The sequence below is a fragment of the Hippoglossus stenolepis genome, chromosome 5 (assembly GCF_022539355.2).
Source record: "Hippoglossus stenolepis isolate QCI-W04-F060 chromosome 5, HSTE1.2, whole genome shotgun sequence".
NCBI classification, from domain to species: Eukaryota; Metazoa; Chordata; class Actinopteri; order Pleuronectiformes; family Pleuronectidae; genus Hippoglossus; species Hippoglossus stenolepis.
In genome coordinates, this window is record NC_061487.1 from 20,692,367 (window position 1) to 20,718,614 (window position 26,248).

A 26,248-nucleotide genomic window follows, 5' to 3' on the forward strand; every position below is an offset into this window, starting at 1 on the left:
CTTGTGGTGTCTTTTAGTTTTCTGGACGTATTATAACATATTAGGACTGTGAGACCAGCTTCAAACCCCCCCACTCCCACAGTGAGCACCAGGTGAAATAAGACTCGTTATTTCTCGCCCCGCATGCCTCGCTGACTTTGGCATCGGTGCTTATTTACAATAGATCTTCCATAATTCGCATAATGAGGCGCAAAGGCGCGCACAATAGCGCGCACAATGGGGCGTTGTGCAGCCCATTTCGCAGTAGATAGGCTTTTTGATTGGGATGTGTGCGCCATGAAAAACACAGTTGGGGATACAACTAGTCTACAACCCCCGGTTTTATTTAGATTGATCTCGGTCGGGCAATAAGAATTTTGACCCTACTCATTGTCTTGCTGACTTTCCCCACGCCGTATTTCAAAGTGTCTATATCCTTTGAGTGGAGTGAATTGCACCCCTCCTCTCCCCCCACTGCGCCCCAGGCCCTCTGGGCTATTGGGTAAAAGCAGAGTATGCAAAGGGAAACAATGCAATGCATGAAACGTAATATTAATCTCCCCTGTCCTGAATGTGGACAAAGCGCAGTGGAAGGTGCACGTCTATTATGGTTATTGAGTGCTCACCCAGCTGCGCAATTTTCCCCCGTGCACCCAACCAAGTCGGAAAAAGGTCATGCAGGGGCTTTGAATAGAAGAGCAGCTCTCTAGTTTGCTCAATTACCGCCGCCACTATAACACACGCACAGACACACACACACACAGACACAGACACACACAGACACACACACACACACACACACACACACACACACACACACACACACACACACACACACACACACACACACAAACACATCCGGGCACGAACTGAAGAACCAAAACACTGTCAAAGCATGTAATATAAATAGATTCATCTTTATTTATAAAACTTGTTTTGCACAAAATATATCTGTTAAAAACAAATATTTACATTTTCAAGCTACGGGAAATGGAGAACAAGTGCATACATTAATAAAGGTCTCCTTACCACCTATAGCTATTCATAAAAAAAACCTACAGTCTGTCACAGGTAGTAGCCTTGATATTGCTGTCACAACTGTCACAGTCACTCCTGCCTCTCTGTCAGCTGCTCCTCACAACACAAGTGGCAGTGGCTGTTGTTCGAGAACATTGCTTTGTTTTCGTACAAAAATATGTCTTCATGTTAAAACAATATGATACACTTTGTTGTTTTGAAACCGGAAATGTACACCATGACAAAAAAAAAAACGCAACAGTCTGTTGATGCATCATCTTTGTTGTGACGTGCACGGCAGCAGAGGAAGGCAGTGCTGCTCTGGTGAGACACTCATCCAACAAGTCCTCTGGAGCTGCAGCACCGTCTCCACGCGACCTGCTGCTGCTGCTGCTGCTGTGTCACATGGTAATTGCACTTATTCAAACATAACATCAACAGTTCTTTCCTTCCAGTGAGTCCAACTCCCTCCTTGTCGTGGGGACTTCAGGGCGACTATTTGTGCTCAATGCAACAAGAGGCTCTCTCTCTCTCTCTTTCTCTGTCTCTCTCTGTCACTCTCTCACTATTGCTTTGCTCCTGCAGAAGCAGCCCGGATGAGGGAGGGAGGCAACAGTTCACGTCCAAGGACAGAGGGCGACACTGATCTGATGCCTGTGTCAAGTCTATGTCAGCATTTCTGAGAGAAGTCAGCTGCTTTTACGCACAGACGCTGCTGTGTGTGTGTGTGGTGGGTTTGACGCAGTCAGCCTCAGTACCTGTCGAACCAGGTTGTAAAGTCCAACAGCTCCTGTTCCTCGGAGCTCAGGGGCTCGTAGCCGCCTTCATCTGACGAGTAGGTGGAGTGTGGCGACTCCGGTTCGGCAGAGTAGCTGTTGGAGAGCGTCGGGGACGGCAGCCCGCACTGGAAAGCAGCGGACACGGCGTCGTGCTCGTCCAGCAGTTGCTGTAACGCCCTGATGTATTCCACCGCAGACCTCAGGGTCTCCACTTTGCTCATCTTCTTGTTGGCGGCGCCGTTGGGCACGTGCTGACGCAGCGTCTGGAAGCCCATGTTGACTTGCTTGACCCGGTTCCTCTCCCGCTCGTTCCGCCGCGCCACGGCCACGGGCTGCTGCTGGGGGATGGAGTAGCCGAGGCCGTTGAAGCTCAGGCGCCGCTTGCAGCGCAGGAGCTCCGGGGAGCTGGAGCGCTGTCTCTTCAGCACCTTGGGGTTCCCGGCGTCGGGGTGCGCGGCGGGCACGGCGCAGTCCTGTGCCGGGGCGTGCAGGCTGAGGGTGGCGTGTCTTTCTTTAAGTCCAAAGGTGAAAGCGGTCTGCGTGGTGGTGATGGTTGTGGTTTCCATCTCGGTGACAGTTGTCGTGGAGGTGATGGATGCGGGGGCCCGAGCGGCTGGGACGAGAAGTGGGAGGACGAGCGGAAAGAAGGGGGTTGGCAGTGCACAGCTCTCGTGTCCTTCGCGTGGGGACCGTGTGGCTAACTCTCGTCCAAGTCTCTCACCGCTGCTTTACTCCACGAGCCGATCTGACCCAAACTTTGGCAGCACTCCTCTTTTTCAACACGCGCCCCAACACCCACCCCCCCTTTTTTTTGGGAGACGCACGCTTCGTGGTGAGGCCCCGCCCCCGCTGTGTGATTCTTGTGCGCGTCGACTCCCCCCGGGCCAGGCGCGTGGCTCCGGGAGCTCAATAAACAATCCCGAGCTTTCACTGCGCCGGGAGCACGCGCTGGGCTCATTTACATTCCAATGTCTCTAAGTTGAAGGCCCATTGGTCGATTCAAACGGGCTGCAACCGTGCGAAAAGAAAGAAAGGAGGAGGGGGGAAAGACAGAGAAAGAAATAAAAAAAAGCGAGAGAGAAAGAGAGAGAATGAAAAAGTGAATGGTTTGCTTCTTTGAAATGCCTTTTGAATTTGACAATGTACACCCCTGGCAAGTCTTCAAATTATCAGTCCCCCACCCCCCACCCCTCAGCCATCTTTCTCCTCTGGCTCTTTACAATCACAAACATACCAAGGACGCTCACTCCTGTATCCAGGCTACAGCTTCTCCACACAACTAAATGAACCGCAGGAGCGCGTCTCTGCGCACAATCACATGGCGATTATGAAGCTCCAGAAAAGGGACGCGATTCATTTGAAAGTGAAACATCATGTTTATGACAAAGACTGAAGGTTCGCATGAGTGTTGCACCGCGCTGCGTCTCACCTCAGCGCACAGGTGGTCCGCTGTGTTGGCACTTCCATTATCTCTATAAGTCCTTCCAGTCCTATAGGCTCTTAAACTGTGAGGTTGTGTGAGTGCAGGAAGTTTCTCCAGTGTGTGTTTGTTCCAGGTTGAGAAATCAAAGCCCGACTCACGGTGCAGGAACAGGGACGCAGCGTTTCAGCACCACATCGGACCGGACAGTTAAATGTCACCTCACCATCCTCTCTGTGGATCTTCAAATCGCACTATTTATGTCATTATCTCTCTGTTCAAATTTGCTTTATTTCACTGTTGAGAAATGTGCTTGGAAACTGCTCACGTTAAAAGTCTGCAAACTCTGGCAGAGGTAAGTCGTGAAGACAGACCTAATAAAAAAAAGTGGGACTCCTGCGGCCCCTGGTGGCGAAAGAAATGACACTTCCTCCTGCATCTGGTGCAGATCCGTCTGAAACCAGGAGAGCGGGGGGATTCCCTGTCAACTGGGGGTTTCCTCTGGGTTGAGCCTGCTAAACTTTTTACTAACTCAAAAGTTAAGAAACAACTTCCACGATCAGATCTTCAGACCTTCAGCCTCCACAGCAAAATCACATCATTCACTTAAAAAAAGAAAGTGTTACTTTCATAATAGGCCTTCAGAGAAATCAGAGTAAATAATAATTTGGTAATTCATCTTGACTTATTTTCCAAACATTTGAGGAAAAGTAAAAAAAAACTAGTGGCTATATTCAAGTTGAACTCAATACCAAGTTTCCCAACTCACACAGCTCACACTCTATTAGTCCACCTCAAGGGCCAGAGGACAAGAACACAGTTTTTCAGCTGTGCAACTGAAGACTTCACCATAATCAGGAGGCAGCTTATGATTCCAGGCCAATTTTGTTTTGTATACATGAATTATTTTCTTAATTTTAGCTCTGACAAGCTGTTTTCAAACGTTTTTTCTAAATAAAAGGTTCAATTTACACCATTTCACAAAATAAATTAATAAATAATGAACAATTTATGAGGAAGACACATCAGTCTCCCATAGAAAGAAGCCATTATCATCACATTTCTTCTTTCTTCATATAGCTGAGTTGTGAATTATGATTTGAGACTTCCTGCTGTGAAAGAGGGACAATATCCCGTGTGTATGTTTACTGTGTAATACAATATTATTGCGAGGTACTAGAGAATTACATCAGCCTGTGTGATTTCATGTGAATGACCACGTTTTGTGTGGTAATTCCCACTTTCATCTTCTAGGATTCCCCCCCCGACACTCCACTAGTGCCAGAACCTCACCCTGTCAGCAGGGGGCGCTGAGTGAAAACACTCCACTACTCTACATAGTTCGATGACATCTGCCCTCATGTTACATCTGAGCCTGCATCTGATGAAGCTGTCAGTGTCATAACAAGACAACCAAGTGTTATAATTGTGTGACAAATATCGTGGAAGATGCTGAACCACTCGACTGACTCACTGTATCTTGGTCACCTTGAAGTTTGTAAAATGTATTTTAATTTTCAGTCGTTTGTTGGAACCTGCAGCACCTTAAGCGAAGGATTCACTTCCTGACCCAGAACTGACTCATCAGATATTGTGAAATTTATTCCACACTATGGCGTCTCGGAAAAAAACGAGTTTAAACCCACAGGAAGTCTGTGGTTGGTCAAACATTTGTAAACCCTATGATAGTGGAAAATCATATGACACTCAATTCTGCCAAAGGTTCCACACACTATTCCTAAAATTTCAATATACAATAAGATACAGTTCCAATGATTAAAATCTCACATTTCAGATCAACAAATATATTTTTTACATACACACACACACAGTGATTTAAGTTGAGGCCTGACACAGTGTTATTCATGCAGGCCAGGGTGTGGCTATTTGCACCAGGTATCAGGTTCTTTGAAATAACCTGAAACTCCTGTGCCACAACAGCCAGGTATTTTCTTTTTATATCAAACAGTGTTGCAATGCCTCGTGATTAAGAAAGTGTGTGGGAACAAAACAAGGATGATTAAGAGTGTGTGGGTGTTGGACAGATAGACCATATTGACTTTTCTACTTAGGTAAGCGCTTTCTTTTAAATATACTTAAAGTATTTAATGTAAAAGTACTTGCAGAGTGTATCTTCTTCCCTAATGCAACGGTCAACTAAATCATTATGCCTTCTATGAATCCATTTCAGTTGTTTCTACACCAGTGATGCTGCCAAAGCAGGAGGCGGGGTCTAATATTACCTCCCGGTTCTAATTGGATCAATGGACCAATGTCCCACTCGTTATTGATTACTTTAAAAAATATAAAAAACTATTTGAACATGTAACACAATGCTTTGTATAGGAAAGTTGAAAAGGCTGATATTTGCTTGTATATATATAGTGGAGTAAAAGTAATAAGTACCTGAAAATAAATCTACTTAAGTAAAGTACAGATCCATGAAAATAAGTACGTCACACCAGGATTACTGATATTTCCTTTGTATTGTGAATGAAAGTGTTAAACAGGATGTCAACCATTTGTGTGGTACTTTGATAAGCAGTCTACATCCGTCCTTCGTGGAAGCCATGATGGGCCCTCAGTACTTCCAGTGCTCAGGAAAAGGGAAGTGCTCTGTTAGAGCCTGTATCGCTTCTCTATTAAAAACAAATACTGCGTGCTAGGGGTGCATTTTTTTAAAACTCTGACAGGCTACTGCATATGCACCATGATGCCCGGGAACATCCCTATCCCATGTCTGCAATCAGGACGTGGTCAGAAAACATGAAGCACTTCTCCCCTGTCAGAGACCCTGACCTTTTGGTACCGTTACCGTGTTTAAAAGGTCGGAAGAGACCCTGTGAGGAGGCAGAGGAGAAAAAAACATATTTAACAGTTAGGTTTAGCAAACCCTCACCCTGAGGTGGAATGAGGAAGTGAAGTTTTGATTGGAGGGAGCTAAGACTTGTTGTGATGCAGACTCAAGTCTTAATCATTGAGAGGAGGGGAACCCCGCAGCACTGTCGCCCACAAGCTCACACCTGCACGATTCTCACTCTGAAAGTCCCAGACGCTGCAGATTTATGAAGGCTCAGCAACTGGTGGATTCCTTTGTTCGAATTCACAGGAAGTGTGCGGTTTCTCTTAAAGGGAGTGATCAAGCTGATCAGTCAGGTTAGAGCAGATGGGACAATTTCTCTACTCAACCACATGTCTGCTGGCAACTGAAACTGTTCACAAAAAGTATGAATCTTTAAATGCTATCATGAATTTATGTGAGCTATTTCATATGGAAATGCACTGGCATGTTGTATGGTACATCTGGATCTGCTGGTCCACATTACAACTACATGGTGCATGGGTTGTGTGAAATATTAAGCCTGCACATTTGTATGGATGTAAAAGATCCGTACGTGCACAGCTGCATTCAGGAGCATTACATTAGCCCCGGAGACTGACAGGTTCAACTCCACTCCAGAGGAACAGAGTGTGTTCAGTGTGTGAGCTCAGAATTTTTTCTAAATTCACGTTTCAAGTAAGGTTCTTTTTAGTAAAATCTCCTTCTCCATTTGTGCTGATTTCTTTTGGTTGGATCATTATAAAGGACGTGAGTTGTGCTTCAGGAGGGGAAGTTTTGTTAAAGCTGATTTTATCATTTGTGTGGTTTGGAAAAGAAAGAGGGAATTTCTTTGATTGACCGCTGCAACATTACTTTAGGTGTCTTATGAACACACGAGGGTTGAACAATTATTTGTGTATGACGCCAAAATAAAGAAGAACACATTTTAATGTATTATGTCATTAATAGCCATTAGAAAATCCCTGAGCTCCAAGTCAGACAAACCCCATTTGAGAAAACAATAATTTTGGATGATGAAATGCGGATGATGACGTGGTGATGCAAGAAACCCTGATCAATATCTCAGTTTCACTTTCTTCTTCTTCATTTCTGGCAGGAAGAAATTCCACAGATTTACCCTCCACGTCTGGTCTGTAGGGGGCGTCTTCATCAGCCGCGGGCACCAGCGATACAGTGACGTGTGGCTGTACGCGAAGCCCGCCCACCCCCCTTGACATCACAGGCTGTGCTTTCTATAAATGCTGGAAAGGAGCAGCGAGGAACCACATCTACAGCTGGATTTAAACCGGAGTCCAACCAGAGTGACATCTACTGAGAAATGCAAAGGTAAAGAGAAACATTATCAATGTGTGTCTGTTCTAATTTGTTGGGAGTGATGTGTACGTATTGTGAGGCATTTCCTCCCTGTAAATCCTGCTGTGTGTGTACTTGTCTTCAGCTTTGTTTACTGCAACATATGCTGCTGTGTAGCAAAGTGTGAAACACCACATTTAGGGTTGCAGGCGTCTGTGTGGTTAAGAGTCAGAGAGAAAAACACTGCTCTGCTCTGCGCTGTGCTGTGTGGGCTGACTTTCCTATTTCCTCCCTGTCGCTCTACTTTTGTGAGACGTGTCATTTAAAAAGAAAAAACAACAACAGAACTGATCTGTCATGTTTCCTCGCAGCCACCAAAAGCCTCAGTTTGCCAGCTGGCTCATAGAGCAGGTGGAGACGGGCCAGTACACAGGTCTGCGCTATGTGACCCAAAACAAGTTCAGAGTCCCCTGGAAGCACAACTCCAGAAAGGACTGCAAGGATGAGGACAGTAAAATATTTCGGGTAAGTTTAACAGCCTCTGTGGAACTTGACACCGCAATACAGCTTTTATATCTGGATTAGATAACATGTTAATGGCTTTGTTGACAACTGCTGTGTTATTTCCTGACTAAGTGGAAAACTTTTAAAGTGTGATATTGTGCCAAAAATACAAATTAGGGCGTCATTTCATTTCTGTCAGAGTCCTTGTTTGTGAGACAGAGGCAATAACCGCTTACCAACGCCAGTAGTGGCACCTGCACTTAAGTAAAGAGGAAGCAAAATATAAGTGCTACACTTTAAATATAAAAATAAAATACTCTATTACAAGTAAAAGCAGGCAAACAGTGATTTTTTTCATTATGTAGAGTGATCCCTAAGTTTCACTGAAACTGAAGATGTTTTTCCAAATGTAGATACAACTTTTATGATGCAATACCGTAATAATGTTTGGAATGTAAGTACAATTAAGTCAGCGTTCAATGAGAAAGTGATTCCTGTTTAGTATCTTCCTTTTTTTTAATAGCGCGACAAGTCCTTTTGTTTGCAGGTGTATTGGGGAGTGTCCTTTAAATGATTAGTGTAAACATTCATTCAAATTTTATTATATTAGTCATTCAATTAAATCCTAATCTGTAATGTAACTAGTAATTTAAGCTTTTAGATGAATAGACTAGATGGAAAGTACAGACATGTTTGAAGTAGTAATTTAGGCTCTCAAATACTGCTAAGAAAAGTACCTACATGTATTAACACTGTGGTTATTTGTCTGGTACGCAGGCGTGGGCTGTGGCGAGTGGTAAAATCCACGAGTTCCCCACTGACAAGGCCCGGTGGAAAACCAACTTCCGCTGCGCCCTCAACAACCTCTCGGTGCGCTTCAAGATGATAGAGGACAACTCCAAGAACTCAGAAGACCCCCACAAAATCTACCAAATCAAGAACACTGAGCGTAAGACGGCTGCTTGTTTGATCCGAGGCTTTCGCTGTGGAGACGTTTTGGGAGTTTGTGTGTAAAATGCACGCTTCCTTGTTTTCTTGCAGACAAACAGACAGACTTGCCAAAACAGGACTCCCAGGAGGACTCAGTCATGACTCCAGATATCTACAGCTCTCCCACAGAGTTATTCCCCCTAGGAAATGAGGTACAGTATTGCTGAGAGCACACTTTCACTTCTCTCTGTAAAGTGGTTCAGCAGGCGACATTACTGTCTGTATTGTTTTGTAGATTTACTTCCTGCCGTTTGCTGCAATTCGATACTCACATCACATAATGTCCTTTTCCTCCTAACAGTACAATCTGGAGAATAATTTCACAGCCTTGGATCTGGGCAACCAACCAATAGGTACAGTGTCTTTTTGCGAGGGGAAATTCTCTTAATAAGTCTATAATATTTGATTTTACATGGTTTATAATTGAGGTTGAATGTAGTTAAACACGATTTTTATTGTCTATCATAGAGGAACAACTGTGGGTGGAGAACTACTGCCAGCCCGATCCAGCCGTCCTTGGAAGTTACACTGTTGCAGCAGAGAACCACCCGCAAGCTTTACCAGATCAACAGTCTTTCTACGAGGGTACATTCCTCCACTGAAACAAAATGCTGTTCTGGAAGAAAATAAAAAATCTCAAATTTGTAATGTGAACTTTTATTGGATGTTGTTTGCAGTAAATCCTACACCAGTCGTCAGCTCAGGTCAGCAGCCAAGTATCTATGACCTGGAGGTCTCCATCCACTACAGGAAAAAAGAAATGCTTAAGGTCACGTTGGCCACCGCATGTCTCCAGCTCCACTACCAGCAAGAGGCCCCCGACCTCAACGGCCAACACCTCTGTTTCCCCTCCACTGACGGCCTGCTCGACCACAAACAGGTACATGGTTGTATCAGCTGGACATCAACTACTGAAGAACAGTTTTAAAAGACACATATTAAGAGTTTATTGTCTTTAAAGTATATTTTCCTGCAGTTAACCTGTACTGTCCCCGTCATTGTCCTTTAATATGTCCTACACGGTGCTTCCCAGTAGTTTAGCTGTTCAACTGTGGACAATCTACCTTTGGAAAGAAGCAGACTTGTAGGCTCTGATATGTCTCTTGGACTCAGTAATAATGACCATTACATTTTTTTGTACAGCTGTGAGATGCTGTGAGATATTGACTTTGAACAGTCAAAAGTTCAACATATGGCTAAATGTATGTTTAAACAGAGCTCAGTCAGAACTTAAACATGCCCTTTGGAGTCAACAAAGTTATTGTGAGCATCAAGTGTTACCCAACAAACCACATCATCTGTATTCCTCATTTTTAGATCATGCGTTGTTTACATGCATGTTAGCTACGTGTGGGTTTGAGGAACAGTGTGAAACCGTTGTCAGGATTGCGTCTCACATCACTAGCGTGTATTGAAAGAATGACCTGAAGTATATGGGATACTGCTCATGTGTAATTGTACTGCGTGCAATACACCCTCGTCACCATGTGACCTGGTAATTAGGAGGGGGGCAGTAAACATCGTGGAAATAACTCTTCCTCAAAGAACTTTGATCAGTTTGATTTCAGGGGGTGGTTGTAGTGTGGGACCTTGCTCTCGGTGTGATTTGGCTCCATGTAAACACGTAATCCCTCAGCTCTCGAGACAGTATCAACACTCTTTCCAGAGGAAGTTGGGTGAATGTGAGATCATCTGAGGGTGCAGTTTTTACTTAAAACTAACTGGTGCCGGGCCTGTTCTAATCATGCCAGTTTGGAATGTGTTGTTTGCTTGGCACGAGGTAATGCCCTGGAGCTCCTTCAGGATTACTCCTTGGTTTTATCTTCCCCTAACCATAAAGGTCTGCGTCAGCCTGATATGGTGAAATAAAAATAATAAAATGATAAAAAATCTGCCGGCGATTTTGACCCGTGGTTTGGTTTGACCCAGTTGCTGACCCACATGCAGACAGGCAGACGTTTGTGGAATAAGTAGGTAGATAATACATTATACAGATGTTCATCGTCCGTGAGACAAGGACGCTTTAATAGTTTTAGTGTTAAAAGGACTTTTTCTAATCACAGCCTTGTTTACAACAGATCGAATTCACCAACCGCATCCTCAACAGCATCCAGAGGGGTCTCCTGCTGGAGGTCTGTGAGACTGGTATCTACGCCTGGAGGCAGGACAGGTGCCACGTGTTCGCCAGCACCAGTGACCCCAGTGTGGCTCTGCCAGACCCCAGAAAGCTGCCCCAGAACACTAGGGTAGAGCTCCTCAGCTTCGAGAAGTATGTGAATGGTAGGTGTGGATCTCCTGTTCATCTTCAATCTGAATTAAAGTAGGTCTTGTTACTAGTATTAGAACTTTTATCTGCATTAGATTTATACTGTGAAATAACCTTCTGTTACAGACCTGAAGAAGTTTAAAGAGAACAACGGGGGCTCTCCTGAATACGTCATCAACATGTGCTTTGGAGAGAAGTTTCCTGATGGAAAAGCTTTGGAGAAGAAACTCATCACTGTCAAGGTATAAATTGTTTGGTTTTTTTTACCTCCGAAAGAAGTTCTGTTCCATTCGTTTGTCTGTCTGCAGGATTACGCAAAAACTACAGAACAAATTTCCCATGAAATGTGCTAATAAGTCTCTCTCTCTCTCTCTTTTCCTCTGCCCCCGTAGGTGGTTCCTCTGATCTGTCGACACTTTCATGAGATGGCCCAGATGGAGGGCGCTTCGTCTCTTCACAGCGCCAACGTCAGCCTACAGATGTCGCACAACAGCCTCTACGATCTCATCAACTCCGTGTTCGGCCTGCCGATAGATGTGGACCCGACCTTCCTGCATTAGATCTGAAACTTCATCAGCACTGGCCTCAAACAAGGAATTCTTCAATATGCTATGGGACACAAATAGTGCACGATATCCTGCTCTTACCAAAAGCTTCGACATAAAAAAAAAAAAATGCCTTGTTGAATGTGCTACGTCAGAAGCAGAAATGAACAGAATCATTATTGGATGTTGCAGAATTTGCCATTATCGATCAACTGTATTTCCACGTTGCTGCTTTGCATCGTCTTCTGTTCTGATTAGCCCCAAACTGTTAGAAAAAAAAAACTGATATTTTTTATCACTACAAAGTGGAAATCGACTCCTTCATTACTGGGACTGTTACTCAAGTGAAAGACAACAAGTTAGGCTTTAAAATGAAGTTTTCCATGATTCATAATTATTTACACGTATTGAGCAGCTCTATGTAGTAAAGAGATTAGGACCAATATGATGGTAAATCTGACTGGTCACATATTTATGAGGTCGTATTTTTTTTTGTGTCATACAGCCACCGACTGCAATATGTTTACATGTCTGTGGTGAATTGATTTGCACTTCAACCTTTAACCACTTATTTTTTTTACTCTGCTGGTCATTTTGTATTTTGTATTTCAAATAAATGGTTTTACCCTTCATGACGTCATCTCAGTTCATTAATACAGACTTGTAAATGTTATGGCTAAGAAATGCTGGTTTTGCATTTTTGAGCGCTTCGAATTTCTCAATTTTTTGGGCGAGTACCACCGGGCCTGAAAAAAACTATTCTTGGTGAAATACTGACAAATCTAGGGTTTTGTAAAAGTTGAATGAAGCTTTTATTTCCTCCAAATTTAAGCTTTAAAAAAGTCCATGTATTAGCTTCCAATGCAAAAGCCATACACTGTAGCTTCAGGTTTGTTAACATTAACCCAATAAGAAGAGACACTTTTCAGTTTCTCAAAAGTGAGTGTATCAACAGTGATAATGTTCAGATGTTAGCACGTAAATTAGTAAATCTTTCAAACTGAAATACGGCAACAGGACAGAATATGAGTAAGTACTCGAATTAAACTGAGACCAAACCCTTTTCATTATCATCGATTTATTGTTGTGTTCCCTCTTAGAAACACCGGCCGTGTTTGATCAAGTAAATGCAGAAACAAAAAATATACATTCAGATAAACATGAGCACCTGTTTCTTTAGATTTGTCCAGTCCCAGTCTTTACAGTAGTCAAACTAAGTAGTGTGGACAACAGAATGATGAACAGGAACAAAGTAGTTTTGTTAAAGGAAGCAATGCAGAGCAGCTAAGAATAACAAGGGTCAGAATTAAGCTGAAGACACTAACAAAGCAGTCATTCATGTGGCTGCATTAAACACTTGATGGTTAACACTGAAATTATTTGTTTAATTTGTCAACTAAAGGCTTTTTTTTATTATTATTCTATCATACCCACAATGGAAAAATCTCTGGTTTCATAAGTTGTTCCATGATCTTTTATATACAGACAATAAATGGATCTCACAAATTCCACAAAACTATGCCCATAAATTAGCTTCATATGTATTAATAAACATTATATATAAAAAGAAACAAAGAAATTTACTGTGGTTAAAATGTTTGTGGAGATGAGAGCAACCGGTTGGACGAAATCTAAACATTGACATTTCTGTTTATTAACTGAGGCATATAGTCTGTGTTATAATCATTTTGTTCTTTAAAGTTAAATCTACATTACTCAGCATTGCAGACTTTAAAACAGAATGCCCAAAAACAAATAAAATTTCACCTATTCAGGGAAATGGTACAATTTTTTTTATATACTACTTTAACTCATTAGGCACAGAAAAAAATAAAAGAATCCCAAATTCTCAACATTTTAGTCAAGGGGTTGAAAACGAGGTCATTCAGTTTTTCAGAGCGTAAGAAATCAAGTAGGCTTTTTTGTGTTTTTTCTTTTAGAACAGTGGCTCCATTGTTCATTTCAAACTACCGAGGAAGAATTCCCCTGTAGTGCACCGACTATATCAACATGGATATTTGAGAAGTGGAAGACAGGAAACAGAGGCTTTTAAATACATTACAAAAAAAAAAAAATCAGATCTACAAACTAGAACCATTTATGTCAAGTCATTCGGAGCAGGCAACACAGATGTAAGGAACATTACACGGATATATCAAATCTATATTATTTACAACCAAATCTAAAAGTGTTTCATTTCTCTACTGAAATTTCCTACAAAAATTGCATAAGTGTCTCTCCTTGATGTGACAAAAATCTTGAAATATGCATTCACTGCATACTTTGAAGTCATTTCTTAACAAACAAAAAAGTTTTGCCACCGATGAATACCCCTGCTGTCACCATAGAAACCTCAAAGTCCAAACTGCACCCTTCCAGTGATATGTAACCTGATTTATCAGTCCATGGGAGGGCGATGTGAGATTTGCCTCTTCAAGGCACAACCCCAGAGTCTCCCATTAACTTTCTGAGCTGCAAGACCCAAACTGTCTAGGTCATGGCAGTGACAGTCCAAGAGGAGGAGACCCATGGGTGGTTTAAGTCAGAGTTCGAGATTTCACTGTTCCATCTTGAAGCGGTGAGGGATTCTGAAGTCAAACGTTTATCACTAAAACGTAGAATAACATGAATGTGTGTTTGTGGCGGGTGCAGCTGCTCTTGCCTGTAGTTCACGACTCCTCATGGGCTGTCGCAGATTTGTGGTTCCTGCCCTAAGTCCTCTCCTTTACTATGTTTCCTAGCATGTTTGTATTTGTCCACATACGCCTTGACCAGATTGCCCACCTTTACTGGGTTGATCTCACCGCTCTTGCTGTGGCACACCTGAGGACCAGGAACACAAAATGATTAGACACAATTCTCTTAGTCATCTGATAACCTGTTTTAAAATTTGTTAACCAAATAGGTATCAGTGGTTTAAGCGGTTGATGAGTCACAACCCTTTCGGTATGTTGACAAAACGTGTCACCCACCTTCTGGACAGCTTTGCGTAGAATGTCTTTGTATTCATCCTTGTTGATGTCTCTGTTCTGGTAGAAAGGTTTGATAGCGAGCTTCACCTCCTCGATAGCTCTCTCCTGCATGTGCAACTTTTTCAAATACTGTTGGGATGAATAAGACATCAGTTATGTTGTTGTTGTTAATAAAGAATAATCTCAAAACAACAACAAAGGAGGGAGACAGTATTTTAATAGACAGACTGAGGCACAGAGTCTGTAAGATTCAGGTGAAAGGGATCTATTTGCAGAAATTGAATATAAAATAATAGTGATGTTCTTTCAGTGCATTTCATTTAAATTGTACAAATTGTTGTTTTCTTTCCCCTAGAATGGGCCCTTTATATTTGAATACTTTATATTTACATCGGGAGCGGGTCCTCTCTACGTAGAGGATTGATTTGGGGAATGAAACACTTCTTAACGTGAGTTTTAAAATCATTATTATTACAAACATTCAGTTAAAAAGTAAATCATTTATAATGCATATTCACCTTATCTTTCCTTGACACATCTCCTTCCTCTTCATCGCCTTGTCCAGTCTCTGATAAGCCCTCTGGATTTAGGCCATCAGATCTAGAGGAAGTACCGAGCCGAGCGCCTGCACCTTTTTTGGAGGACTCACCAGTGATGTCCTGTAAAAGTCAAAAGAGATAATAAGGAAGATTACTTATGGACACAACTAACAATTATTTTCATCATCAATTCATCTGAAAATGAATCTCTCAATCACAAATTTGTCGAGTTAGATCCAGATAGTTTGTTTTAATTGACCAACAGTCCAAAACCCAAATATATTAAGTTTATACACACAAGACACTGAAAAGAATCAAATCCTGTAATAAGCAGAACTGAAAAAATGGTCTTACTTGAAAATTGACCTTAATCATTTAAAGGTCAGAAAAAAAAGTTGATGTTCACTCAGTGAATCAACTAATCATCAAATCTATGTCAGACATACATAACATACACAAATAACAAATTACTAATTGTATATATCTTATACAGGTTTATTATGTTTGTAGATGTTGTATTGAAGACTTCTTGTGGACAATAGAGTGTTTCAATGTAATCTGAGAGGAAGTCCACAGTGAGCCTTTCACTTTCGTTTAACCTGAAAATGCTTCAGTATTAGTTTCGACAATGTGATTTTGGAAAGACAGTACAGTACTTCTAGATAACCACTGCCACCATCTGGTCATTATTCACATTACATGCTTTTAAGTATTTCAAGAAAACAACTTGATCCAAAAAAAACAGATTTAACTCTGCAGGGACACGTGGATCAGTCTTACCTGACTGGATGTCTGGGCCGTGGAGGAGGGTCTGCGAGCTCCTTCCTGCTTCAGCTTCAATTTATAAAGAGCCACCTCTGTGAAAGAAAGAATTCAAAAAAACATTTGGGTGGGATTCTGGGAACCAGATAGAAAACACATTTAAATCGCTTCCTGTTGGACATTAAAATGCTAAATATCATTATACTAAACATGTATGAGCTTGATCTATTGATCCAATGTGAACAGGTGATCAGAGGTGATGTGGGGGGGGGATCTAGCAGCAACACTTACTGCTTGCAGATTTCTCTGGTTGGGGCCCCTCGGGCTCCTGTATGTTCCAGGTGACCCTCTTCACTGGAGCCTTAGATTTGGCTCCAACCACAGCCGATACCTGCTCTCCCTCTTTCTTCCCCTCCTCGTCTTCCTTCTCTTGTTTGACAAAGCCATCGCCTCCCTCTGTGCACTCGGACTTCACATAGTCCAGGTTGTCAAGCATCACGTCGACATTGAAGTCGTCATCAGAGTCAGAGGGTTGCAGAACTTCCTGCTTCACAGAGAGAGTCAGCCCTGCAGCGTTTGGTTGTTCCTCTGAGGTCATTAACCCAGGAGAGGCTGCATCCTGCGGAGTGTCTTCTGTGACAGGTGCTGTCAATGTAGAAAATGAGGTGAGGTGGCACACTTTAGGGGAACTTGGCTCTGATTTAATCGTGATTTCACAAGTCTCAGTCTTTATTCCACACATCTGAGTCTGGCTGAGGTCTTCTTCCATCCCTTCTTTTTTTATGTCTTTGGCTTCTGGCAAAGACCAAGAGTCGATTTCTTCTGTCTTAATTGATTTGGTGAGAGGAGCATCTTCAAACATATCAAGAGATGTTCGTTTTTCTTTCTTAATTTCTTTTACAACCATCACCTCTTTTGTCATTTCCGCTGTTGGGGCTTCGTTGTCTTCCCTGAGGTCTATGACTTCCTTTTTAACTTTAGATGTGGAAATCGAGGAGGGGAACTCCTGTTTACTCCTTTTAGTTTTTTTCTCCTCTTTGAGCGAGTTGTGAATGACATCCTTCTCTTTTTTCTTGTCTTGTATCTGCTTCTTGTCTTTAGAGGATGAAACAGACGACCCCATGTTTTTCTGTGAACTCTTGGATGATGATCCTTCTTCTTTCTTCCTCTCTTTTGAGCTCGATCCTTCTTCTGTCATCCTCTCTTTTGAGCTCGATCTAGACCTGTGTCTCCTCTTGTCTTTGGATCGTGACCCCACTTTGTCTCTGGAGGATTGGGATGGTTGTTGCTGTCGTGTGGGATCTTTCCTCCTTTCCCTGGATCTTGATCGTGATTTTGACCGCGATTTTGAACGAGACACGCCCCGTCTATCATCCTTCAATCTTGATAAGGATCTAGATCTGGAACGCGACTTGGACCGGGACCGACCGGGTCTTTTGTCCTTTGCCATGTGTCCTCTCTTGTGGTCCCCTTCGATGTCCAAAATTTTCCCCTTGCTCTTTTGCTTCTTCCTCCTTGAACGCTCTCTGCTACTCGAGCTGGAAACAGACCTGGTAAAAAATTAAAAGAATAAATCAACATTTACAGATAAAACCTGTAGGTGACAAAACAAATTGGTCAACAAAGGTCTTAATGTTAAATATATGCTCAAAATAAATATTGGACGAACATATTTACCTAGATCGCTTCCTTTCTTTGGAATGCGACCGGGATCGCCGTTTCTTTCTGCTGCTCTTATCAGGGGAGGTGGACTGAGAGCTTTGTGAGGTTGAGCGTGCTCTCCTTCTCTCTCTGGACCTTGACCTCCTCGAACTCCTTTCTCTGTCCTTCTCCTTTTCTTTCTGCCTGCCTCCCTGGCCAGAGGCATGATGGTCTCCTCTCCTGCCTTTGTCCGTCTCTGAGCTGCTAGATTGAGACTCTTTTGGAGCTTTGGAGGTTTTCCTCTTATGGCCCAGATCTCTTGATGGTGACTTGGAACAAGAAGTGGAGACCGATTTAGATTCTGTTTGTTTCTTCTTGGTAGGAGCTGAGCTGGATGCAGATGAATCCTTCCTACAGTTAGGGAAAGCACCACGTTGAGATCCTTCACTCTCCACACTCTCCTCTTTCACAGTCTCTTTCTCAGTCTTTAAAAGATCGAGGCTGTGATGAGCAGGTACTGTGATGTCAGCTGTGTCTGAATTTAAATCCATTGTTACATTGGGACTCCTTTCTGCTTCCTCTTCATCATCTAGCCCTGGCTCTCTCTTAACTATAGTGTCAAGTAATGATGTTTGTTTCTCAACCTTAATGTCTACTAATCTTGATTCTTTTTCCACCTTGACGTATTCCTGTGAGCATCCGGCCTCCTGTGATATGGTTTCCAGAGCATTAGCTCTCCTCAGCTCCCCCTGTGAGACCTCAGTCTCCTCTTCTTCAGTTTTCACACGAACCCGGTCCTGCTTATTTTGCATTACATCCTCCTTTCTTCTTAAACTTGGAGCCTTGAACTCATGTGTGGCATGTAGGGAGCTCTTATCCTGGCTTGAGCTCTCAGCTTCACTGTCTGAGCTGCTTGCGTCTGACAGAGTGGGATTAAAGGGATCATAGATATTAGTACTGTCTTGTTCATCATTAACCAGCGTATGCGATGCAAGTAGCATCTGCTTATCCCTGCGCAACTGTCTCCTCTTGGCTTCATCTTCCTTTTCTCTCCGGTGTTCTTTCACGCTGCCTCCACTAGTAGAGGGTGATGTAACGCTTAGCCGCCTCGATTGCCAGGAGTTCCCACTGGCGTTAATGCGGAAGCTCACTGATGATGAAGATGAGGAAGCTGAAGGATTCCGTGACTGGCTGGCGGGCGAACCAGTGGAGGAGGAAGAGGAGGAAAATGAGTTGGAGAAGGCTGACGATGACCCCGCTCCGTCAGACCTGTGCCTCTGGCCTTGACCATCAACCCTGCCCTTCTGCTTGTCTACACTTTGCTTCCTGCTCTTGTCCCCAGCGAGGCTGTTCATGCCCGTTTCAGGCATGCCGTAACCATTACTACTACTACTCCCATTAGTACTACTGATTCTATTACTGCCAGCTTGACTACTGCCATCATTTGTCTCACCACTACTCTCTCTTTTTATTTTTGGTATCCGAGGAAGCACCGATACGTCGACCCACGTTGGCTTTGCAGCTGCTTTTTTAGGTTGGGACTGTGATGGAATCGTTCCCTTGAAGTTTGAGCCTGGTGCAGTGTGGATGGACGAGGAGGAGGTTTCCCTGGAGGCCCTAACCTCATTGGTTCCCCGGTGGCCAGGAGAGGGGTTGTGTCTGTTTGATCGAGGTGGCTGCAAACCTGGATGACCTCTAGGTGGCAAATCAGAATAGGGGGGTGGTTGGGTGTGGATGGCTGAGTGGGGCGTACACGGGGGTGAGCGAACAGAGCTCGTGGACAAAGGTCTGTTTATAGAGCTGTGGGAGGATCCTGGTAGGTGGCCGTTAAAGTGGGGAGACGGAGAACTGTCTCCTTGGATCGGCGACATCTCGGGGTTGATGGTCGCATCTCCTGAGCTGCTGCTATTGCTGCTACCTGGCTTTACTGTGGATGGCATCACTGTAAACACAAAACGTACATTAGATAAAAACATACAAAAGGGCCAATTTACAAGTAGTACAAGTGCTCACAATACTTTTCAGAGCAGAATTGGAATTAGTGGAATTAGAGATGACAAACCGCCCAGTCAGTCACAATCAGCTGAGAATAAGTCGCTGCCAATTCGGGGGAACAAGAAGCACTGTTGGACTATTAAATAATCTAAAGTTTGCCATTCACCAACTGGATGAACATTTATATATGTAAGAATTCCTGTTTAGGTTAATCTAAAAACGTTTGAACAGCAGGATTTATTGTGTATAGCTTCATAAATAGTCACACAGCTACAACACAAGTATTCCTCACCATTTACACTTCTTTTAAAAATGTGCAACACAGACTTACTTGGCTTGGTAGCTTTAAGGGAACCATCTCGACGAATGACGACGTCAGAGCTGTCCATCAAGAGCATGCTCTGTCCTGTAAGTATACTGCCAAGCAGGTCAGGCACGGGAGCCGCCTCCACGACACCCCCTGATTGGGGGACATCCACACCTCTCCTGGTGTAGCATAGCAAACCTTTAATTAGATTTTCAAAGTATGTATCAAGCTTGATACCATTTTGATCAGGAAGACCCGGAGTATGACTTGGAATTTGCTACTTTGTTTCCATTCTTAGCAGCAGATGATTTTCTTTATTATTTTTGACTAAGGAAAGGACAAAAGTAAGATCTATAAACACCATCATTTTAGTAGATTCACTTTCTGTACATTTTTACTTGATTTGGATGTTCCCCGAATTTAGTATGGTACCATATTTGTTTTATCAACTGCTCTTTTCTTTTGACCCTTTTCACAGCTCACATAAAAAGCACAGGTGTAAATCATAAAATGAAAGATGATAAAATTGCATTTAGCTGCATCAGTTTCAAGGTTCCGATATTGTGCTCACTGTCTTAATGTCAACTTGAAACTGAGCAGAGTCATCATCAAGGTTATCAGTAACACTGTGCTTTGAAAAAAATAGCCTCTCTTTACATCATGGTGTAGAGGTGATGTTACCTGGAAAGGCTGGCACTGATTGGTCGAGCTACAGGCTGGTGAGAGCGAAGAGCAGAGCGAGAGATTCCTCGTCTCTTGGCCTCCAGCAGTGATGAAACGTGGGCGTGCTGCTGCTGCTGCTCCTCTTCCTCACTGGTTAAAAGAAAATCATAAGTCACAATCTGCCTTGTTAGATACAAACACATTAAGACATTAGCGTTATCCACATCTGTGCAGTAACAGATGATGATAATTAATGATTACAATAAGGCTAACTTTAAATGTGTAAACTGGTTTTAATTTAGTTTAGGAAAAAAACATCCAAAATGTAGTATTTTAATATAAAGTCTGAAACATGATATTCAGGCCACAATTCTGAGCAAGTCCTCTTACCGTTCTGTGAATGGATCGAGGCCAAAAGGATCTCCATAGATGGAGAGGGATGCAGCACCTATGTCAGCACGCATATTGCTTAGTGTGTGCTCTGAGGGCTGGTAAACTGTAGGGAGCGCAGTGCCCTTCTTGTTCTTTACAATTCCAAGATTATTGGCAATACGGCTTCGAGGAGTGGCCGTCTTTTTCCCCACCTAGTCGAGAAATACGGACATGGAATTTATCGACGAACTGTGTTGACAAACGCAATTTAAATGTCAAGACTGATGTTGACACACTCACTTTTCTTGATCTCCTCCCTCTCCTTTTTCTCCTCCTGAATCCTGTAGTTGCACCTTTACCCTTCGCAGAAGACGTCCTCTTGCTGCCGACCCTTCTACGCTTTACTGTTCATCAAATAACAAGTCATTCCTCTTCACAAGAACACAACGACTCGGTTTATGTTAACCCTACTTTTGACTTTGTTATGTGTGTTTTTCATGTGCGCTCACTTACCAGTCCTGCGCCTGTGGGTTGGTGGGACACGAGGTGTTAAGTCCCGTATATACACAGCCGTGTTGAGCCCAGCCACCACAGCATTTATCGTGTCATCCAGCCATGTGGACTGAATAAGATATGTGGGAGCCAACTGGTAAGACAAAATGTTGCATTACTCCACTGGTTCACTGCTGAATAAACTATAACAAACACACAAACAAACACACACACACACACACACACACACACACACACACACACACACACACACACACACACACACACACACACACACACACACACACACACACACACACCAAATAAAACTGTCAAAAGCACATGCCATTATAGGTCATTAACAGCACTGATTTACTTTACATTACAATGACTCATATCAGTTAATCTACACAACAAACTCTAGAGAATCAAAACATTTCAGCAAGATACAGTCTTTTGCATTTGCTGCGGTAGTAGGTTATGTAAATAAGCCAAGACGGAAGCATCACGCCTCATGCCAAACCTGTGACGTGCGTGCCTGCGTGATGCGAAATCGGTTGACACTGGCTCGAACCCTCTCGCTCTGCTGGGTTCGGGCGATCGCTCTGGTGGGACCTGGTGCACGGTGCTGGTGGCGGCTGGTGGCAGGACGGGCAGTAGAGGGCAGGCTTTCTGTATCACTAACTTCCACAACTGAATCCCCTGAGTCAGAAGAAATATATGTCTTATTTTGAAAGGATGCTTATGAGTGTGTCACTTTAAATATAATGAAAAGGTCAACTACAGGTTAATATGAAGCTTTTAGAAAAATTCACTGTCTTTTGGCTTTGTTTTGATACGTGGAAGTATATTTTTAAAGAGAGTTAACCATATAAAGAGTCTGTGAAGGACTATATGTTGCCCAAGTGCAATGTATTGTTTGTCCAAGTATGAACATAAGAAGGTAAATAACTTGGAGGTTTACTTGTGTGACGATTGCTGGCTTCACATTCAGGACAGAACCATTCTTCTACAGGAACAGAGTCCAGAGGTGGTGTGAGACACTCCATGTGATACCTGTGATAAGAAAAAGGCTTAAAATGTGTCCACCACAAGAACTCTCACATTAGGGTTGTTAAGAATCTAAAACAGGGTAAAACTGACTGTTGTGTTGATACTAGGATATTCTTCTTTACAACAATATTAATCAATTAATTTTTCTCACCCAGCATCGCAACCATCGCAGAGCAAGAGGCGGTCTTCGCGGTCACTGCCCCCACACACCTCACAATTGGTCTGCTCCAGGTCCACATCGACCGTTTCTTCTAGACCTTCCTTCACAGGCTTTTGCACTGTGATCTAAATGAAACAGCCATCACAAACAACCCATGTAGGCAATTGATTGACATATGAATGTATATAGAGTTAACGGGGGTTAAAAAAAAATCCAGAGAAACTCACAATTTTCTTCACTTTGCCTCCATAACATTTTCTGAGGTATATGTTATTGAAGGTGAGACGGTCAACAGGACAGGAGTTTGCATTCTAAATTGTGGAAAACAAAAACACGACAACTGAGTTACTCTGCCATGGATGATAATGTAAAGATATGAGGCAGTGTGTAACAGCAACATTAAGTCACACCCACCTTGGTCCATTCAAGGATGCAGTCGAGACAGAAGTAGTGCTCACAGCTCTCTGGTGTAGCCACAGGTTGGCTGTGGAACGAGTTAAGGCAGATGGGACATTTATCTGAGTCCTCATCTGAGCTCATCTCTGCCAGGTCAACACCGGTCCCTCCTAAAGCACCATCCTCTGCCTTAATATCTTCATCCTCTTCATCTGCCAAAAGTGGATAGAAATCTCAAAACAATCCACAATATGGACAATATCTAAAGACAATATTGCTGCATAACACAAAGTGGTGGAGAAATGGTAACGTCGTAAGTGTGAAGTGTATTGCAGAAGTCAGATTTGTCCACATTCAAATATACAGGAAAACCATAGATTGTTAAATAACAGACAGCAAAAAGTTAGCAGCCCTCAAATTAAGTGTACACCATTTTTACCAGACTAATAAACAGCAGCAGCATGTTAGATAGATGACTTTACCTCATTATTTAAAACTCTGGTTATGTTAAATATGAACATCAGACGCCATAACATTGGATGTGTATGACAGAACAGCATTTAAGGTCTTCTTCAATCAGAAATATAACAATCAAATCATTTCGATGTTATTTGCAGCCGTCTTACCTCCCTCCTCTTCATTCCCGTCTTCTTCCTCCTCCTCCTCCTCATCCTCATCATCCTCTCCATCTGGGTGATTCTCCTCCTCGCCACTGTCAGATTCTCCCTCTTCAGACTCCTCTTCATCATCATCCGAGTCATCTGGGGAAGGGGGATATTACAATACACACGTCACGTATTTTATGCAGTTTGGTGAAAACAGTCATCCGCCAATGTTTGTTTGAAACACGAACATATCACACGAGCTACCTGAGATGGCCCACAGTGCAGCACGTCTCCCTTTGCTGCTGGACGCGTTTTGATTGATCAACTCATCTTGGTTGTCGTCCTCGTCCATGGTTGATCATCGGAAAGTCCTGCACAACAAATCGCTGGGCAGCTGTTCTCTGAAATAGTCCCTGCGATAGTAGCAACAGATTTGCAGATAGTGTTTAAAAAGCTTTTTCCTCTTACGTGCAACCTTGGGGGGCAATGTCTGAGTAAGAATTAAGTGTGATGGTAGTTTGGAAGCCGACGTAATCACTGGTTAAAGGACAGATAAGGGGAAAGGTGATTAGCAAGCATGTACTCTTGCTCTATGGGGTTTTGGTTAAATCCACAGTGAACAGACACATTATCACTTTCCTACCAACTACGAGCGACACTACAGAGCTTGTGGGTAGTTAATAAAGTACAAAGCACAACGTTATAAGCTACTTTTTCTTTGTTTGCCGACGAACAGGACAGCGGTGCCTAACACTAGCTAGCTAACCTGCAGAACGTGCTAATGCTACATTTGTAAACAAAGAGGAGAAGTCGGCACCAAACAGATTAAACACTTCATGTCCTGCGTGACATTTGCGTTGAGTCTGAACCCACGTGTCCACACGATGTCCATGTGAACTCACAGGAAAAGTGGCACTGACCTGAAGCCCCTGCTTTCACTGAACAAACGAGACGCTAGCTAGTAGCATCGATGTAGCACGTTAGCTTAGCCCCCTCCTCGGGAACAGCTAAATTTAGCGACCGTCAAGTAACTACACGCTCGTTCGGCTTCTGTGCAGAAAACACGCAGCGTGGAGGGTTTACACCACGTTAAAAAAAACCAGTTCACTACTGGGTCCCACTGGATGAATGGACAGTGGTTTGTGACCTACCCTGGTGCAGAGTGAGGTATGTGTAGTGATCTGAAGTCTCCACCGTGGTTGAGTGACACCGCCGGCTGGACAGACACGGAAAAGACCGAGTGATCCCGAAGAGCGTGACTTTAAAAGAGACAGTGTCCGTTTGTTTCAGATCAGACGTGTGTGTGTGTGTGTTTGTTGGTTTATTTAAACTGTTGTTCAATTAAATCATGAGATGGACATTGTGATACACGTGTGATCTACATGGTTTCCACTTAATACACAAGATTAAAGTTTATATTACTTCAATTATAGTGTGTAAAGGGTTTTATTCAATAATCAAACAAACAGACACACACAAACAGACACACACAGACGGGTGGTTCGGCCTGTGTTATCTCTTGAGCCACAGCTGCCTCAGTGTGACTGCATTAACAGATGTAGGTCCTCACAACATGAGTAATGCTTGGAACACTAGCAGATGCATTGACTTTCATTCATTGTGGACAACCGAACCAAAACCTTATCCCCAAACTTAACCAGGACAAATTCATACCTAACTCTAACCATAACATAACCACATTCACATCTTACCCCTAAAGGAGCCCAGAAAGGGTGTTTCTCCTCATCAGGGCCGGATTCACATATTCAGCAAGAACACTCGAACACCGTTACACCACAGCTGCCTGCACTGTTGACACAAGTCAGGTTGGGTCCACGGATTAAGGTTGTTGACACCAAATTCAGACTTCAACTGTCCAGGTTTTGTGAACCTGTGCCCACTGCAGCCGCACATTTCTGTTCTGGGTTCCGCATTCAACCAGTTGTACATTCTATGCTTTTCTTCTCACCACAGTTGTTATATGAGAGCAGTTCCAACCATTTTTTTTGCACAAATCTGGTTGAAAAGAATCAGAGATCAGTTTGACATTTATCCAGACCAGCATGCCTGGTACTGACAAACACACCACAGTCAAATGTGAATCTGTATCTGCACAACTTTCTATACTGTCTTAAAACACAACTATACCTTTACACAACTGACTTATGGCATCAAACATAGTTTACATAGTTCATTTTAGTGGTTCAACCTACGCTTTGTGTTAATTTGTGGCCAAATAAACGGATGTGCAGGTAAGTTGACGGAACATTTCACTCTCTAAAACTTTTAGAGGCAGGAATTAATGAGAAATAACTTCTGTTTATGAATTACCACTTGTTTCCCAGGTTTTATTTGACATTAAGTAGTTGAACCTTAATTTATACTTTAAAATATATTTTTTAAAAGTCCTATTACTGTAATCTAAATATTATAACCAGCACAACACTTATTCCCTGAGTGTTGAGATACCGTCACTAAACCACAAGCATGCCAATACAGAAATCCACTACCACTGTCGCCCCCTAGTGGCAACATCAACCATCACAATAAAGTGTTACGTAACACAATGTAATCCTGATTTGTTCCTTTTTGTCAAGAGGTTATGTGTATCCTGGCGGAGAATAATCCCACTGGGCGTCGACGTTTACAAAAACAC

The 26,248-nt window shown here is 42.9% G+C and overlaps 3 protein-coding genes across 5 annotated transcripts; 1 reads left to right on the forward strand and 2 right to left on the reverse strand.

Moving 5' to 3' along the window:
- Window positions 1-1,006: 1,006 nt before the first annotated feature.
- ascl1b (achaete-scute family bHLH transcription factor 1b) lies at window positions 1,007-2,553 on the reverse strand. The gene has a single exon (XM_035157326.2). The coding sequence runs from the start codon at window positions 2,339-2,341 to the stop codon at window positions 1,748-1,750; it is 594 nt and encodes a 197-aa protein (XP_035013217.1). The 5' UTR covers window positions 2,342-2,553; the 3' UTR covers window positions 1,007-1,747.
- A 4,660-nt stretch (window positions 2,554-7,213) lies between these two features.
- On the forward strand, window positions 7,214-12,265 carry irf7 (interferon regulatory factor 7). The gene is made up of 10 exons (XM_035156341.2): window positions 7,214-7,363; window positions 7,702-7,855; window positions 8,612-8,783; window positions 8,876-8,976; window positions 9,126-9,177; window positions 9,293-9,409; window positions 9,502-9,704; window positions 10,903-11,104; window positions 11,217-11,332; window positions 11,483-12,265. Exons 1-10 carry the CDS (start codon window positions 7,356-7,358, stop codon window positions 11,648-11,650), a joined length of 1,293 nt encoding a protein of 430 aa, XP_035012232.1. The 5' UTR covers window positions 7,214-7,355; the 3' UTR covers window positions 11,651-12,265.
- A 431-nt stretch (window positions 12,266-12,696) lies between these two features.
- Window positions 12,697-24,841, reverse strand: phrf1 (PHD and ring finger domains 1). Of its 3 annotated transcripts, none has more exons than XM_035156340.2 (19): window positions 24,744-24,841; window positions 23,857-24,005; window positions 23,614-23,748; window positions 23,006-23,199; window positions 22,819-22,902; window positions 22,583-22,716; window positions 22,343-22,434; window positions 21,917-22,080; window positions 21,400-21,532; window positions 21,187-21,290; window positions 20,905-21,098; window positions 20,533-20,664; window positions 19,876-20,030; window positions 17,586-19,491; window positions 16,200-17,458; window positions 15,927-16,003; window positions 15,126-15,266; window positions 14,608-14,736; window positions 12,697-14,458 (listed from the first exon to the last, which is right to left on the reverse strand). In XM_035156340.2, the coding sequence occupies exons 2-19, from the start codon at window positions 23,942-23,944 to the stop codon at window positions 14,315-14,317; spliced, it is 5,265 nt and encodes a 1,754-aa protein (XP_035012231.2). In that variant the 5' UTR covers window positions 23,945-24,005; window positions 24,744-24,841; the 3' UTR covers window positions 12,697-14,314. The 3 variants fall into 3 exon arrangements, with proteins under 3 accessions (XP_035012231.2, XP_035012229.2, XP_035012230.2); XM_035156338.2 differs by having other exon boundaries at window positions 21,902-22,080; XM_035156339.2 differs by lacking the exon at window positions 24,744-24,841 and adding an exon at window positions 24,513-24,733 and having other exon boundaries at window positions 21,902-22,080.
- Between the last annotated feature and the right edge of the window lie 1,407 nt (window positions 24,842-26,248).